Source organism: Porites lutea, chromosome 4 (assembly GCF_958299795.1).
Source record: "Porites lutea chromosome 4, jaPorLute2.1, whole genome shotgun sequence".
Taxonomy (NCBI): Eukaryota; Metazoa; Cnidaria; class Anthozoa; order Scleractinia; family Poritidae; genus Porites; species Porites lutea.
Window position 1 is genome coordinate 12,804,385 of NC_133204.1, and position 17,806 is coordinate 12,822,190.

The 17,806-nt window shown below is 39.9% G+C and overlaps 2 protein-coding genes across 2 annotated transcripts; both read left to right on the forward strand.

Moving 5' to 3' along the window:
- The first annotated feature begins 91 nt into the window (after positions 1-91).
- Positions 92-8,213, forward strand: LOC140935975 (WASH complex subunit 3-like). Its single transcript, XM_073385555.1, has 9 exons — positions 92-247; positions 1,962-2,060; positions 3,508-3,573; positions 4,366-4,503; positions 5,074-5,104; positions 6,555-6,575; positions 6,704-6,759; positions 7,124-7,188; positions 8,055-8,213. The coding sequence occupies exons 1-9, from the start codon at positions 197-199 to the stop codon at positions 8,155-8,157; spliced, it is 630 nt and encodes a 209-aa protein (XP_073241656.1). The 5' UTR covers positions 92-196; the 3' UTR covers positions 8,158-8,213.
- Positions 8,214-14,483: 6,270 nt separating this feature from the next.
- Positions 14,484-17,141, forward strand: LOC140934885 (uncharacterized). Its single transcript, XM_073384447.1, has 2 exons — positions 14,484-14,600; positions 15,083-17,141. The coding sequence occupies exon 2, from the start codon at positions 15,199-15,201 to the stop codon at positions 16,888-16,890; it is 1,692 nt and encodes a 563-aa protein (XP_073240548.1). The 5' UTR covers positions 14,484-14,600; positions 15,083-15,198; the 3' UTR covers positions 16,891-17,141.
- The last annotated feature ends 665 nt before the right edge of the window (positions 17,142-17,806 follow it).

The following is a 17,806-nucleotide window of genomic DNA, read 5'->3' on the forward strand; positions in this document are numbered from 1 at the left end:
CAACAAGTCACGTGATAAGTTTAGTGTTTCTTACATGACCATTTATTTCATATCGAAACATGCAGCTGAGCCAAAAAATCGGGGATGTTTGTTGGAGACCGAATGAGCGATAAGAGTGTTTCGGTTTTGACGAGTAAAAGGAGAAATTCTGTCGTAAACGTTGTTTAAAAACTGGCCTATAGCAATTGGAAGAATCATGGATAACGATGGCTTACCGATTGTGGGACCAAATGTAGATTTTACACAGGTATTGTTGCTCTGACACTTTGTATTCATCTAGATGTTGCACTGCCCCCTAGCGATTTACACTGCAAATCTCAAATCTGGAGATTTTTTCTTTTGTACTACTTCTTCCCTCAAGTCAACCTCAAAATCAAAGGGAGCTCTGGTACAAGAATCCCCAGAGGTTCTCTTTCATCTCTCTTGCAGCTTTGCAGCTCCATTTTCATTTATTAAGCAGAAAAGAGAGAAAAAACGTTTGAGACAGCGAGACAGAGGCTATATTTTCGCTGTGTGAGCAGTCGTGCGAAAAGTAGCGTTGCAACCGTTCAATTTTCTATCGTGCATGCGCGAAATTCTTCACACGATTCGCAAGCAAAATTAATTGTCAGGTCTGTCGTGAAATGGTACAAGTTTCGCGGGAATAAATAATTGTGACAACTCTGATTTGCTACGCAGGACTCATGCAATGCTCTAAACCAGTCAAGAACAGGAAAAAAAAAAACGTTTCTTAATTTATTCGTCCAGACTTCTGGACGGATTTGAACAGTTGTCGGCAGAGGCTACTTTTCGCACACCAGCTCACACAGCGAAAATGTTGCCTCTGCTCGCAGGGTACTGCTGTGTCAAACTCAAATGAATTTGACCTGGCAGTTGCATGGCAATAGCATGGGAGTGGTTTCAAATGTCAAATTTAATTCAGTTGTCGCGCCAAATTTAAAATAAAGAAAATATCGCAGTCAGGCGCAGTAGAGTCAAAACACTTAAACATATATTTTCATAATTTATGAATTGAGTTTGGCATGGCAATAGCACGATGTGAGAAACTGAGCCATGCCACTGATGTGTAGCACAGCAGACCCTATTGAATTTAATTGCTGTGTCAAACTAAATTCAAGTTGCTGAGCTGAATGATTTCAAACATTGCGCAATTGTATACCTGCCAACTTTTTCTGAGATATAAGCGTGAGATTTTTATCCTGGGAGTGCTGGGATTTTTGAAGACGACACGATCATTTCGGAAGATTTCTGAAGAAGTCCGAGGTCTTCCGAAGAATTCCGAAGACTTCCAAAGATGTCCGAAGTCTGCAGAAGGCGAAGTTATCGAGTCTCAGTCTTAGGACACGTATAAACGCGAGCTCACTCCCAGTGCTTTTCACTTCAAAAATCAGAGATTGCAAGGAAGGTATTGTCATTTATTCATTTTACACATGGTTTTTGTTCCTTACATGGGTCTGAGTTAACATATTTTTGGAAATTGTGTCAAGCAAGACGGCAACAACTCACATTTTTCAATCAGGCGTGAGAAATTGGCTCGCAAGCGTGAGCCGGCGTGAGATCGAAGTTTTCAACCCGCAGGCGTGAGACTCACGCCTAAGGTGTGAGAGTTGGCAGGTATACAATTGCTGTGCCAAAGTTGAATTAAATCTATCAATATTTTATTGAATTCAGCACAGAAGTAGCACGACATTTGAAACCAGCCTAAGCAAGGTCTTGAACTCTCGATGCATGAACCAAGTATTGCAATCAAGCATATAAGATCACGTGCAGATTTTTAAATCTTAAAAGTGTTGGCCAGACCTGCACTCCTTTTGGACCTCCAATTTCATTGGTTGCCATAACCACATGTTGATATGAGGGGTGCTGTATACTATGTTGGGCATCAACATTTGATAAGAATGGATTAGAAACTACTGGTACGAGATTTTTTGAAATGTTTAATGTTTTGAATTCTTTTCCAGGTTGGACCAATTAACCACAAAAGAACTTTGGCATTTCTCAATCATTTTATTACACATTCAGTCAGATTCTTAAATAGATTTTCATGTGTGTGTGAAGAGGTGAGTGAGCGTAGATCAGGATTATAATAATATTGTGAAGCAGTCATTAATGCATTGTGCAAAGTTTAAACTCATCAGCAACTACCAGTAATGGATGAGTGTGTCTGAAAGGTGACTGCAAGTCAAATGGAGCCAACAATGTTAAGAGAACCAAAATGACATTGAAAAACAATTGGCTTCCTGAGAAAACTTTATGACATTAAAATATCCATAAGGTGTTACAATAGTCCAGTTTCGAGTTTGTTATGACCGCTGAATAAAAGAAGTGAAGACACATTGTACAGCTTAGCCTCCATCTGAAGTAAATACAAAATAGTGTATATTCACTAGGCTCTTTGCATGACTTTATCACGTGATCAACTTTCGGTAAACACAAAAACATTTCATTTTTGAAAAATTTTGTTAGCACAAGCTGAAAGAGCATATTAAAATTAGGTAACCTGAGAAGTTTCAGCCGTATGTCTCAAAAGTAGTGATCACAATGGCCACCGAAAGTTGCAAGCATTTTTAGGAGAAAAACAACTTTTGCCATCCAGTCATGCTTGCATGGTTTTCCATACAAATCCTTGTAATTTCGATATTTTCAAAATTTTCGTGAAATATTTCCTTAATCACTACAGGGTTCAAATCTCTTTTTAATTCATAACAGGCAATTTGAGCCCTTAAATTCGTAAGAGAAAGATTTAACGACAGTTTAAAAATTTTAGAATTTACAAGGATTTGTCAGGAAAACCATACAAGCATGACTGGGTGGCAAAAGTTGTTTTTCTCATACATATGCTTCTAACTTTTGGCGGCCATTACAATCACTACTTCTGAGATACAGGGCTGAAAATGCTCAGGTTACTTAATTTTAATATGCTCTTCAGCTTGTGCTAACAAAATTTTTAAAAAGCGAACTGTTTTTGTGTTTACCGAAAGTTACCCAATGAAAAGAAGACCTGTTTATTACTCTTACTATTGTGTATTATTTTTCAAATTTCAAACACTTACTTGCAGGAATTTGTGAATATTTTACTTTATGTTGAGGCTAACTCTGTATGAATGTGTCATAAGTGTTTGAGTTCAGCAGTAACTTTTAATTTAAAACTGGACTATTCCCTAGAAAAAATTAAATCTTGAAGAATTTCATTTTAGGAAGTACAATATTACTTCAATCAGTCAGTCATAGTCAATGTTAATGGGGAATCCTCCAGCCAGCCCTAATATGGCTTCTTTCATTTAATTTTAGTTGTTAGTGAATGAGTGCATAGGCATGTAACAAACAGTGATTCCAAAGGGTTAAAGATGATACATTTTGACTGTCTGCTGCTGTTATAAAGTTATTATATTACAGATATCATTTTTGCTGATCAGTATGGGCAAACAATGGAAGCATTTCAACAACATACATAATCTTTCTAAAATTTTATAATTTATTAATATGGTTTTGTTTGGGATATTACAGAAGTTAGCAGAATTGTCAACTAAGATACAAAGAATTGAAATAATGATGAGCATCCTAGAAGCCAAGGTAGGTACAGTAGAAATATTCATTAATCTCCCACAGAAGGAATTTCGATCCAAGCTCCTCCCTAGCTAGAACCCACAGGAATTCCAGTTTACTTAATTCATACTTCCCCTTTAAACTCATTGACAAGATGAGCTTGGGAGTGGGTGCCTTAATTCGGAAGGGCCTGGAGTGCAAACGGCAGCATTGCCTTGGAGGTAACCATGGCATCTGTTACTAAGACCCAGTTAAGATGCTGAACTTTTCATCAGCTGAACCTAATTCGAATTAAGGCCGACTGAAACTATTTAGACCACCTGAATTGATTCAGACGCAGATCTTAATTCCAGGCGAACTAAATTCAAAAGGAGGTGAAAAATGCTCATTTTGGTCACATTTTAGATTCAGTACATGAAAAGTTCAGCGTCTGAATCAAAGCCATTCCAAAGTTGTTCCAAAGTCGAAACTCCCAGCCAGGCTAGGCGTGAAGAACAGCTGAGCCATTCCAAATTAAAATAGGCGTTCCTAATTGATTCAGACCGAACTTTTCATGTACTTAATTCAATGTATTAGGTTCGGCTCATGAAAAGAACAGCATCTGAACCGGGCGTAAGTGTTCATTTAATGCACAAAACCTATTTGTAGTAAGGATTTACAACGATCTGCGAAAGGTGACAGTTTAAGAGAGATGAAGCAACAGCCATTGGATGCATGTCATATTGCAGTACGTGCACAGCAGACATTTTAATGAGTTCATGGTGCAACCTGCCTTGTTGTCTTGTTTGATGACTAATGTTTTTTGTTTGTGTTATACAGTTGGCGTCAATTCCAGGCCTCGAGGATGTGACAGTGTCAACACCTGCTCCAGCTCCATCTGGTAGTGCAGCCTCCACTTCAGCCCAAGCGACAGCTCCACCTCCTCCTCCTTCTGACACACCACAAACAGCTGCTGAGGTACAGTAAACAACACATTATTTTGTGTAAAAGTTATATTTTTATGAATGATATCATAATAAATGTAATTACATAGTTGCTGTTTCACTGTCTCTTTTTTGTGATATTTATTAGACAATTAGAAAAGAAGACTGATAATTACTCTGAGTCGTAACAATCTGTGTTGAGCACTCATTGGTGTGACAAATTTTCATGCTTTATCTCGCTGATATTTTAAGACATGTTTATGATATTTTCTTAACCTTTGGCCATATAGTATGAATTCAAAAAGGTATGGGTGTTTTTTTTCTGATAATAGTTGAAATTTTAAATTTATTGTATATTACTGAGGGCTCGATGATGAAAGGTCAGCATTTTAATCCTAACAGACATGCATGCTAGAAGAATCTGGTTCTAATAGTTTCATCCATCAATGCAAGTGATGGACAGGTTAAATAAAACAGCGTCATATTTTATGACACGGCAACTTTCCTCACAAGCATGTGTCCACTAGTAGTAGAAAATAGTAACAATGTCATAGAAGTTTCCCTTACTATTAAACTGCAACTCCAGTCTACATTTCTTCCACAGGGACCCCCTGCACCTCCCACAGATCAACCAGGTTAGTGCTGAAGGATTGTGGGAATCTTTTGCATAGTAGGAACTGAATCCTTGCTCACACCATCAGTTTCATATTTATTGGGCTGCCCCTGAGGGAAACACCCAACCAAAAAATGAGAGCCAACATTCTTTCTACATGTACCGGTATGTCCAAAAAAGACAAAATAGCAGACAAAATTCCCAGAGGGTTTTGCGAGTCCCATTCCCCCTTCAATGGGACCACATTTTGCAGGGAGGGGATGGGTCATTTCAGGTCGTCTGGCAAACAGATTTGGAAGTCGATTTTGAACAAATACAAAATTATTGCTTGGGGTTATTGGCCCTATATCTACACCAAATGATTATCTAAATACAGTATTCTATGATGTTGTTAGCCTGTGTGGGAGGGTCAGAAACAATGCACTCCCACATCCCCTTGGGAAAAGCTTTAACTTGCTTGAATTCTATCCTTGCATGTGAAAAGTCTTTCCTTAAGGTCTTCTTACAAGAAAGGAATATGCTATTTGTAGATCACCCCGTCAAATAGAAACATATTCACTTGGATATTTAGAAGGGCTTTAAATGCAATATCCGACAGAAATAAAATTGAAACTCAATTTCCTTTGTGAGTTTTAAGAAACGGAAAACTACTGACACATTTTATAAGGCAGCATAGAATCACAATAATTTTTGGAATTACCAATCAGATCAGATTAGTCATGTTATATTTTGGGGGGCAGAGTGATGGGGAAGGAAGTGGGTTGTGGAATTGCCCAGTTAAAAATAATGCTAATTGTTTCTTGCTTCCAAAGACTAATCTCTATCATCCCATTATATTCCACGGGTTAATAGTAGCTATACACTCAAGCCAGTAAAAAAGTGTAATAATAATCTGTACTTCCCAAAATAATAACTAAACCACTGCATCATGCAGTCAGCGGGCCAACACACCCACATTTTATGGGGCCTTGTTTTCTCTGTAATCCAGGCAGTGAACTAGCAAATTTGGTTGTTTTTCCTTGTTGTTGTTGCTGTTTGTTGTTTTGAGTTGCAAAACTGTGTGTCTTAGTAATAAATTGATTGATTATTGTTAGCTGAGGTAAACATGATAATATTAAAGAATTTACTGCTTTCATCTTAAAATGCAAGTGATAAATACTCAGGGTTCTCATTAAGTTTTAAAGTAGACAGCAAGGATGTAAAAGTAGGCAGCTTGGTAATTAAGTGCTGAAGGCAGTTTCAGACTTTCTCTCCCCCTCTTTACCCGTTTCCCCTAAAAGTACTTGAAGATGGCTTAAACCTTGAAGTAGCTGTTTTTTTAGCTGGTCGCTGGAACTTAATGGAAACCATGAATACTAGAGTAGTGGCACACAATAGCGCAAACAAAAATAATAAATGATTAATTTTATGTAATAAAACTATCTGTTTGTTAACTTCATATTTAATTTGTTTTTTTATTGTAACTGTTACAGCTCCAGAGCCAGAAAAACCAAGTAAGCACGTTTGTTATCTTTTGTTTGAACTCTTTACAAATTATTGTACTATATGCATACAGACAGAAAAGTCAAATGTCAGTATTATTTTTTCTGATAATTCCATACATTTTGTCCACTTTTCCTAGCAATGACTGTTTCCAAAGATCCAAGATATGCTAAGTACTTCCAGATGGTCAAAGTTGTAAGTATTTGACATAAAAATCAATGAGTTAGGGGCAGCATCACTGACTGATCAGTACAATCTGGAGGTTCCAGGCTCAAATCTCTCTCTCTGGCGTGCGCGCACCACTAGCTGTGGTCCTCAGTGGCACCTATTGGCCAACCCTACAATGTATCAGGTCTAACTTGAATTTATCTGTTCAAGTCACTGGGTCATCTTCTCAACGTAGTACCATCACAAAACCTCCACACATTGCCTTACTCTGTCCAGGGTCATCAAACACGATGACGACTGCAGTGAAAACAAAATGGCTGATTATTTGTTGTTACTTTTTAATGAAACCAAAGCAAAATTCGTAACAATGCTGTTGTTGATTGCAATTCAGGGTGTGCCAATTCCAGCAATTGCCCCCAAAATGATGGCAGAAGGACTGGATCCAAGTTTACTTGAGTAAGTTTAGAAGCCTCATTATGACTGCAGGTTTTATTTATTTTTATTTATTTATTTATTTGGTGTTGCTTTCTCTATGTAGCAGAGAGAACTGTCCAAAATACTTTGTTGTCTTATGTTTCTCGACCTCTTCCCCTCCCCTTCTCCGCTTCTTTTTATTTTCCCCAACTCCTCAAATTTTTTGGAATTCAACATGGTGGTTACACAAGCAGAAACGTGGTTTCCCACACCTGAAGGAAAAGCCTGCAATGAAGGCTGCAGTGAAGGTCAAAAGTGTTGGGACCTTCCAAAGTAAAACTGGTGACCTCCTTTCTCCCACCCCCCAAAAAGTTGAGGTCTTAGCAAAATGGGTGGAAATGAGTCCATTTGGGGTTAAAAAATTGTCGGAGGGGAGTGGAGGGATGAAGGGATGAATCCAAAGCTGATCCAAAAATTGTCATTAGGAAGGGTTTTTTCACTGTGTCCTAAGTTCTTTTGACCTCCATTGTAGCAAGAGCATAAAGCTTTGTGCAGGATGGTGTGTGAAAAAGGCCTGAGGCATTCATAAGGGGGACAGGTGTAGCTCATACTCTGGGTTGATTTAAAGGTTATGTATGGTTTCTCAGGTATCAGGTTGTTTCGCCCTAAGGTCAATTCGCAAGTTCGCCCAGACTAAGTCGATTCGCCCAATGTGTATTTGTCGTTCTTTAAGCCCGAGCAAAAGGAATAAGCATGGAAAGACAGTGACTCGGAGAAGTACATGTAGGTTCACCTTGTTGTAGAGTATTGTATGTCATCGGGCAAATCGACTTAAGTCCTAGCGAACGCCTTTGGGCGAAACGACCGTAATTCGTTTCTCATGGTCATTCTACTGTTGCCCTCCATAGAAATCCTGATGCCCCAGCACCTGAGGGCGCCTTAGTACCTGCTGAACAGGATGACTCAGATGATGACATGTCTTCAACATCTTCATTCAGTGATGACGATTAACAAGATAATAGCATAATTGAACTGAGTGGAGTGCAATTTGGTCTGAAATTCCAGGAAGGGGGGAGGGGGGGAGGCTCCAATAGGACTAAACGACTGGGTTGCTCATCGTCTGCCTTTAGAGTAGAGATTGAATATTTTGGTCTTCCTTTGGGTGTTTAGGGCAGAAAGCCAATATTTTTACCCACGAAGGTATCGCTTCAGTTTGGTTGTGGGTGGAGAAATTCCTAAATGGAAATAACAAATGCCGTTACATTGTTTTGTAGTAAGGTCTCCTTAAGGGGTCAAAAAACCCGATCCACGCCCAGATAAGAACGATAGCAACACCGGCAACGAACTTGTTGGAATGCAAAAAAGGTGCTAACTTTTCTATTGTCTGTACTTACTTCTGATTGGCTTAAACAGCAAAAGTTAACAAAACTTCATAAAGCGGTACATATATTCATCCTTACTTTCTAACCATCTTTCATATAACAAAATCTGGTCTCAGATTGAATAACAAAGAAATCCAATGTGGGGAACATGTAAAATTGTAAACTTTTCTTGGCTATTGTTTTCAACTCTTGTGATTGGTCAAAATCTTTTAACCCAAAAAAACACCCTTTCAAAGTGGAGTGTAGATGCATTTTATTGCGTAAACGGCCTTCATGAAGGTTTATGCATTCTCTGCTATGCTATCCACCTTACCTGGATCATTACTTAATAATCTAATTTTCTGTCAAGCATACCCATCATCACCCCATCAGCAGAGTCAGTCTTTTGCTTGCTTGATAGCGGGCTTGGTTCCCAGGGGGAACTCCCATATAAAAGGGGTGGGGATGCTCGTCGTCTCGCTTAGGGGTGTAAAAATTCAAAGGTTTCACGTGATTCTGGCAGACCCTCCTTTTCTCCTCTTCACTCAGGAAGACAAAAGGAGACTCTACTCGCAGGGTGATCCGTCTTGTTTATTCGAGAGTCCCTTCCCGGGTCTAAAATTACAATTATACTAGTTTGAAAATCTAACGAGCGTGCAATCAGAAGTGTGCTTTTAGATTAAAGTTGCACAACACGAGGTTCAATTACCACTTTTTTTATATATATCCATTTTAAAGTTGCACAATTTAACTGCCAAGTACAGGATTTCAGTCAGTACCCAAATTTTATTGATCCAGTAGCTGGTTTGTAAAGCCAAACCGAAAGCGACTCTACATCTCATTCATCCTTAAAAACAGAAATAACATAAATAAAAAGAAATTTAAACAGGAATGATGCGATTTAGGGCGAAAAATAGTGCAATTCGTGAATAAATTTCACTGCTAAGAGCCAAGAGATGGAATGAATCACCATTGATATCAAAATGGTTGTATTGAAGACAAAAACAGAAAAATATGATTCATATCATTTTTATGTGCCTCTGTATTTTTGGTTAGTTTGTTCGTTTGTATTTGTTATTTGTTTCGTTTCTTTTGTCATATGTAGTACACTCTTTTAGATCCCTGTCTTCAAAAGGATGTATAGTGATTTATAATTTGTGTAAATACTTGCAGTTGTCCATTTCTAATTATATGAATTGTCAATCATTGTACCACAGGTGGCCCAAGCTCGGTGCATAAATTACCGTCAGTTTCGATACAGTTTTGCATATTACGAACGATTTAAAGACTTTAAGTGAGAAATTCAATATAGTTGTTTAACCGTAGAAATATAGGCATAAATGTAGTAATAAATTTTGGGCCTGTTGTTGCTTTTTCTGTGTAACCTGGGCTCAATTCACGGCCATTTTATACGGTTTTGCGGCTCGTTGTTTGTTCGGTGTTGTCGTCTTACATAAAGCGACGCGAGGCAGGTGACTTTGTGCGGTCTCAACTTAAAAAAAGTCTCTCCCACATCAAAGAATCGCGCACCGATTCACCATGAAAGCGCCAAATCGTTAAGGCCGGGTGAGTCTTTTATCGAGCTCTTCCTCTCGTGATGGGTATTGCGATGTGTTTTTTGTGGGAATATTTTTTGAAAGTTTTCGGTTCTGGGCAATCTGACGTGCGCTCAGGAACCTCGATGACTACGCATTGCATGGTGAACGCGAACATGGCTTCAGGATCCGGGCAATCAATATTACATGACAAAACATGGATCTTCCCACTCTCAGATAGTCTACTAATAGCGCGCGCGTAAGCGGTGTTTGGAATTATCCAATTAGATGAGCGTATATAAAATGTTCGCGTTCACCACGCAACACGTACTAGTCATCGAGTTTCCTGAGCGCACGTCAGATTGACCAGAACTGAAAACCTTCAAAACATTTTCCCACAATACCCATGACGAGAGGAAGAGATAAGAGAATCACCTGGCCTTAAGGATTTGGCGTTTTTATGATGAATCGGTGCGCGATTCTTTGATGCGGAAGAGATTTGTGAGTTGAGTCTACACAGAGTCTCCTGTCTAGCTTCGCTTTTTGTAGGAAAACAACACCGAACAAACAACGAGCCGCAAAACCGAATAAAATGACCATGAATTGAGCCCAGGTTACACAGAAAAAGCGACAACAGGCCCAAGTTTACGTAAGTACAATTTATTTTCATATTTATGCCTATATTTCTTCGGTTGAACAACTACCGTAAAATTCCGAAAATAAGCCCCGGGGCTTACATTTTTTAAAGGCCTTTTTTTGGAGGGGCCTAATATTCGGAGGGAAATTTGCGTTTCAAAATCGATTGGGTTAGCCTTATAGTTGGAAGTAAATTTACCGTTTTTGCTTTGTTTTACTTTGTAGGGTAATTTTCCAAGTACAAGTCCCCGGGGGGCTTATATTTGGAGGGGCGATTTAACGGAGGGTGTTTTGCCTTACCGGTTTGGGGGGCTTATACATGGAGGGGCTTATTTTCGGAATTTTACGGTATACTGAATTTCTCATACGGTTTTTAAATTGTTCGTAATATGCAAAACTCTATCGAAACTGACGGTAATTTATGCACCGAGCTTGGGCCGCCTGTGATTGTACCACAATCTTTGACCAGCCAAGACGAGTTTTCGTTTAAGGAAAGTACAAAGTTTTTCTATCAATATAGAGTTGTATTAAAATGTAAGTCAAATATATAGATATCCAAATGTGCTGTTTAGTAATAAATGGATAGATGGGTGTTGAACACGTTTCTACTTTTTCGTACTACGTAGCCTGCGAGCAAAGCAAACCGCGCGAGAATGCCTGGCCCTGGCACTCGCGTCTTCTTTTGCGTGGTGCTCTAGCGTGACTTCTCGCGACTCCCCCACATGGATAGCTCTTTCGCAGGCTTACTCAACCATGCAGCTTAAAAAACATGGCGACTCCTCACTTTCCTCTCTTCGGGTCAAATAAATGTATTCTCGTCCCCAGAACCTCCTGGAGGCCGGAGTATGAGGAGGCTCTGGGGACGAGAATGAATGGCGATTGTTCCCTCACTCCAAAGACGTAGCAAGGTGTTGATATTTCTGAAGGGTTTTTAAATTGTAACAGGAGAGAATGAGCTAAAATATTTCTTTCTTTCTTTCTTTCTTTCCTCTTTTTTTTCTTCATCTCTGGAGACTTAAAAAAGGGTGTCCATATTTATCCTTTTTCATCCCTAGGGACTTACAAAGCGAAACACGTTTCGTTTTTAATAGCAAGTTTGTTACAACATGTCTTGCTTTCCGTGCTCGCTTGTTATTAAAACTTGTCGATTCTTAGGCCCTGTTTATACGGAGAAAACGTTTCCCGGCAGGAGTGTCGCTCACCTACCCGTGTTACCCTGAGCGTGCCAACTTTTCGAACTGTGAACATGGGAAACAAAAGGCTGGCTGGGCTGTAAGGGTCGTTTTCCTTTCCTCTCCATCCCCTTTCGACGCCAGCCACGAAGGCGAGGAATCGATCGCTAGTAAGCATCGGTTAGGCCATGTCCAACTAAACAATTAAGTAAAGTGGCTGCAATACATGAGAAACTGTAGTCGGAGAAGGTGACGGGAAGTCCCGAAGCACAATTTAACACTGACCGTAGAAACTGACTGAAGACCTGACTTTTCGAGCCGTCGCTACGCATGCGACCAAGGACCAGCAGAGCTCTACACGTCATGCTGCTTTTTCATCTTTCTACAAATTGACTTTAATGACTCAAACGTCAGGGAGAAAACTCTTGTCTAGTCCCTAGGCCTCGTCATTCCGCGCGGCCCATGCGTTTCGGGTCACATGGTTCCAGCGAGTTTTAGTTCATCACCAAGAGAGGATAAAGGGGACAGAGAAGGCATCCCCCATACACACCCTATTCCATAGGTAATTCGTCTCGAGTTATTTTTAGAATCGGGATAAAATTACCTCGCGCGCTGCGTGGATGTTTCGTGGAGGTTTCGCATGACTAAACGCCGTGCAAAACATGTCGGGCGAAAGGTAATGAAAGCGTAAAGAGATCGAGAGCATTCCTGAATATTGAAGCGAAATGAACCGGCGCCCACCTGGAAAAAGGGAATCGCTGGACTCTTTGAGAGCCCATGAAATCAGTTTTACTCGAAGTGGTCGTAACCCCAGTGCTTTAATAAAATGAGAAATTTCGACGATCTATTGAAACCGGTCGTTTGTACGATAAAGCAAGTAGGACGCCAAGTGTTATTTTTGTTGAATAATAAAAGACTAATAAAAGAATAAATATCAAACCAGAAATTGCTGTACTGTTAGCTCTATACGAGAGAGGAAGGGCGATTCTTTTTTAATTTCCGTTTCGCTGACACAGCTTTAGCAGCAATCTCGCTGTAGTCGTTTTCGTCAACAAGACGAATAGCAATATCGCTCTCGGCGTCCTCCGCCATTTTGTTCTGCGTCAATTCGTGAAGGGCGCGTGGCTCTAAGCGTGGGTCATCCACGCGCAACACATTCGCGCTATGTGATTGGCTGTTGTCTAATCCCCCTTCAGATTTGTGGTGTTAAAAATAACTCGAGCCGAATTACCTATGGAATAGGGTGTGTAGGAGGGATGCCTTCTCTGTCCCCTTTATCCTCGCTTGTTCATCACGGATAAGTCACCGAATGCATTGACCGCGGAAGGCCTAGGAAGACGCCGTGCTGGGACTGGGCAAGAAGAAAAAATCAGCTGCCAGTTTTTAACCAGAAAACGTTTCTGAAGCCAAAAAGCAAAAACAAAAAAGGAGATTAGCTAAAAGGGAATTAATTTTCCACGTAAATTGTTAATCCTCAAACACTTTTGCAGTACGATATAATACCGAATTTGACATCAACTGTGTAAGGTAAATTGGCCTCTATAAAGATGTTTTCTGCTTCATCATTTCGTCAGACCAGATCCCTTAAAATAGTGATTGTACCTTATTTATTCCTGTTTGGATTCTTTTATTTCTCTTTTTTTCTTTCATATTCCCATAGCAACTGGGTGTAAATATTTGTAGCTTTAATAAATAGGAAAACAGTCAAAAGGCATTTCAGGTCTGATTCGAAGTCTGATTCTGTCTGTCTGATTCGAAGCGCTTTTACTCAATAACATTACTCAGTCATTGTTTATAGATCAACATGTACTATGTTCACTGTTGCCCTGTGCTTTGAGTCAATTTTGTCGCTGTATTACTGTCAGTACTGTACATAAGCGTTTACCCAAAATACCTAAAAAGTTATAAATTAGGGTCAAGAGAAGTCACGCTGTTAAAAACTTGAAATAAATGAGTTTTTCAGGGAGAAAGCTCGGTGTTTCATGCGCCGTAGGACGCCCTCGTAGTTCTTAAAAGTAAGCAAACTTTAATAAGGTTACTAGCTGATATAAAAATCCCTGCTCAAACCTCAGCCTAATTTCATCTTTACCTTCAAGCTTAGCATTTGCTGTGAGTAGCTTGAACGAATTGGAACGTTTTTCATTCCTTCTCCTCTGCTATTGCTAAGGACATATTGTTTAGCTTACATATTAGCTTACATTTAAGGTATACTACAATTTAAAAACATCACGGAATTGAAAATTGCTTCATTGACAGTTAAAGAAAAATATAAACAGACTCCTACAAAAGTTTGGTTTATTTGTCCTCAATTTGCCAGGTTTAGACCTACGATTCTCCGGATGTGCTGCCTAAAGTCCAAGAGAAAGACAACTGCATTTCACTGCGGTCCGTTAGAGAGCTGTCCCTCCCGCCGCACGGGAAACATATTAAAAGAATTTAAAAAAATAAAACATCGGTGTTCCTTTACAACATTAACAGCGTAGGTGTGTAAGTTTATCCATATGGTTAATGAGCCAAGCTTTTAATTCTTTGTTGGTTTGTCATAATCAACAAATTCGTTCAACAACACCGAAAGACCCTCACCCAGGTGAGGTAAACATGTTCCAATAAACTCTAACATTGTTTGATTTGCATAGATGTCCCAATGAGAGCCTTTCTAACCATTTCGATGAAGTCGATCGAGACGAAGGCACTACTTCATGGCGACTCAAACTCGATGTAAAAACGTAAGATGATATTTATTGACAAAGGTATGTCTCATTAATTTTTACAAGTGAAAGAATCTATTCATGAGACTTCAGATGAAAAATTTTGGGGGGATAAAAATATGCCTATATCTACCGTTTAAATACTAAAATACGTTTTACAATGCTATGTTTAAGTGGTTTTGAACTATATTCTCGTTGGGTGCCCCTGAGAGTTATAACATGTTTTTATAAGGTAATTCCGGAAGGATATTCTTCAGCACGCAACAATAACTGGAAACTCGGTTTTCAATTTAGTTTAATGGCTTTAATTAAGAGTTCTGAAAATTCCTGGGTCCAAAAATAGAATCAAGTGAAATTTAGACTCCAAAGTATCACTAAATAATTAATAATTTCAAGGTGAATTGAATGTTATTGAATATAATTCAATTAGGAAAGTGTATAAGATTGACTCGCGTTGGTGTCCTCAAATCTCACGCAGAGTTTGCCGACAAAAGTGAAAAATTACTCTTTTATTTATTTCTTAGCAACAAACGCTCCTCATAACAAAGAAGTTGGAGATGCATTAATCTACAGAAAGCGGGAAGTTTATATAAAAGCGCTTTAGTAGAGTTTAAGAACACTTTATTCAAAGACTGCTGCCATGCCTTCACCGTTTCCCAGAATGAAACGAGGAAATGCAAGGAGAGCGGGAATCGGCCGACAGAAGAATTTCAAACCAGCCTTGAAAGCAGTAAACAGTTTAATAGTTGATATTGAAAATTCAGAGAGTCCCGAAGACGAAGAGACCATGAGTGAAACATACGATCAAAAATTATCGTCTTCTGCGTCGAATGTTACGGGCTCTAACATTAGAAACAGAAGTGCGGCGAATAGAATTCCGTCTCCAGACCCGTTTCTCAAGCAACATAGACTCCTGGAAGAATTTGATGGCGATTCAGAAAGTGAAGACAGTGAAGGCGATTTTGAAAAACGATCTGAGGCTCGCGTGTTGACTGAAGTGGAACGGCTAGAAGAGGCGCAAACAGCTTTGGAAGACAAAGTAAAAGAAACAAAAGTATTGCTGCAAAGAAAAGACCGTACAAGAAATCAAAGAATTCAAGCGCAACAAAAATTAGCAAGGCTCGAAGCCAAGCTTGAAATGCTGGATCAGCGTTTGGAGGCAGAGAGATCTGGCAAAACTCGATGGACGTTTGTCAAACGAGTTGTGCGAAAGGCCAAAGTTGGATTTCATAGTAGCGAGCTGCTGAAACGAAAGATGCCATTGCAGGGCTTGCTGGCAGCTTCGTTGGACACCCAAGCTGGCCTAGCTGGGGAAGTTGAAATTCAAGATATGGAGAGCAAAAGTGAAGAAGACGTTCAACTCGAGGAAAACTCATCTACCAAACCCCAAAAAACGTTCAAGACCAAGGCACTTCAGGAATTTCATTTGAGTCTTCAGGAAAAGCCTCAGGATAAACAAAAAGAGGTCAAATCCTGTGAAGATGCTGTAAATGCATCAACGAGCGATGGGTGTCGCAAAAGTGACAGCGATGCAATCCTAGATGAAATTAAAGACCGCAGAGAGGTGGATAAAGGATGGCTTCGAATCAGCGACAGGTCCAAGGATTTCGTTGAAAAGATAGATATTTCAGAGACGCACCAAACCAAAGAAGCCTGGGTAAATATAAGCCAACAGGGACAGCAAATGTTTGCTAGGAAAGTATTCAGGGCCCACATGAATGGAAATGATCCGCGTCTGTCGAACACTTTGAATAGAAAGGCCAAAAGGACCGTTTCAGGTGTCCTTGGAGAAAGGTTGACCATTGGCGACAGAAGAGCTTCCAAAAGTTCATCAGAAAAGAGTTTTGACAGTAATAAAGAGAAAACCAAACAGAGAGCGCTGTTTGAAAGGGTCTCTTCCGCCTCTTCGCGACGACCTAGAGTTGTCAGAATGGAACATATCCGCGGAACAACCAGTTTTCTTCCACCAATTCCGAATTCCGAAGCAAAGAAACGCCCAAAACAAGAGCAAATTGACAGGGCGACGGACGAAAATGACGTTGAGCTGAAAAAGGAGAGAATGATTTTAATACCTAATCGAAGACGAGTGGCCAAAAGACGAGCTGAGTTGTATTTAAAACAACTCGAGTTTGTAAGAGCTCATGGACTTGACAAAAAAGAAGTTTTGAAACATGTCGGAGAAGCGATGAAAGAGCACCGTGACAGTGAGGACGTGACTGGAGAGCACCAACCCTCAACCACTCCTCGAAGCACTTTGTACTTGATAGGGGCATTATCAAGAACTCATCTCCGGCCCCCAACTGCGCATGCCCCGCAAATAAACGAAAGCTGATGCGGTACTCCAATATTTCGGTTCACATTTTGGCTTCTCGTCCGTTTCTCAAAACCCCGGGAAAACATTTCGGTTCCGCAAGTAACTATTTTAAGTGCAAAACGTTTTTTAGCAGAATTGCTATTTTATTAGGGATATTCTGAGAGACCATGTTTGGTAAAGAGGTAATCAGTGATTACAGATCCTCGTTCGTCACTTACGGAAAAATTACGGAAACGAAATTGAGTCGAAAGGAGACCAGTTTCCCCGCCGAGGGGGGTGCCCTGATAAAATCAAAGGGTCGGCTAATTTGCAGTGGCCTCTGATAACTCGAAAATTTCTGCCTTAGTGCCACAGGAACACCAGATTCGGATGCGTTCTGACGAACGGGTCAAGTAACAGTACTGGCTCCACCCGATTTATAAAAATTAACGCTTTAATCTTTTCTTAGAGATATATATTTCAAAATTATAACTTTCATGGTGTCTATAGTCTTGATAGAGTAACGAGAAAGGGTTAATGAAGAGGCGAGAAAAGATAAAAAGTTCAGTAGCCTGAAGAAAGTGGTCTCGTTTTTAATCTCCTAAACTGACTTTCCAAATAAGTCATTTAAGATTGGCAGGTGCCGTTTAAGCCCTCGATGTAGTCTGCATACCAGGCCGTTTCATTTGGTATGTTTTTTCTTTGTTTCGTAAAAGCACGAATCCTACCCCCTAGTTTTCTCCTTTGACCTCGGTTCAGCTTTCGCGACGATGTATCTCTTGCTTTACAAACAACAAAGGATAAACACTCCGAAAACTCGCCTGCTATGCGGCTATCATTGATATTAATTGCACCCCTGGGGTGGGGGCGGGATACTCGACAATGTTTAATACGGGGAGGCAATGCACCGAGGTCTAACCCCTTAGCGGTAAAAGAAAGGCTTTATAAACGATAG

Coding starts and splice junctions, on each gene's coding strand:
- LOC140935975 (XM_073385555.1), top strand. CDS start 197: ATGGATAACGATGGCTTACCGATTGTGGGACCAAATGTAGATTTTACA. Junction 4,504..5,073: donor CACCACAAACAGCTGCTGAG/GTACAGTAAACA, acceptor TTTCTTCCACAG/GGACCCCCTGCACCTCCCAC. Junction 6,576..6,703: donor TCCAGAGCCAGAAAAACCAA/GTAAGCACGTTT, acceptor CACTTTTCCTAG/CAATGACTGTTTCCAAAGAT.
- LOC140934885 (XM_073384447.1), top strand. CDS start 15,199: ATGCCTTCACCGTTTCCCAGAATGAAACGAGGAAATGCAAGGAGAGCG.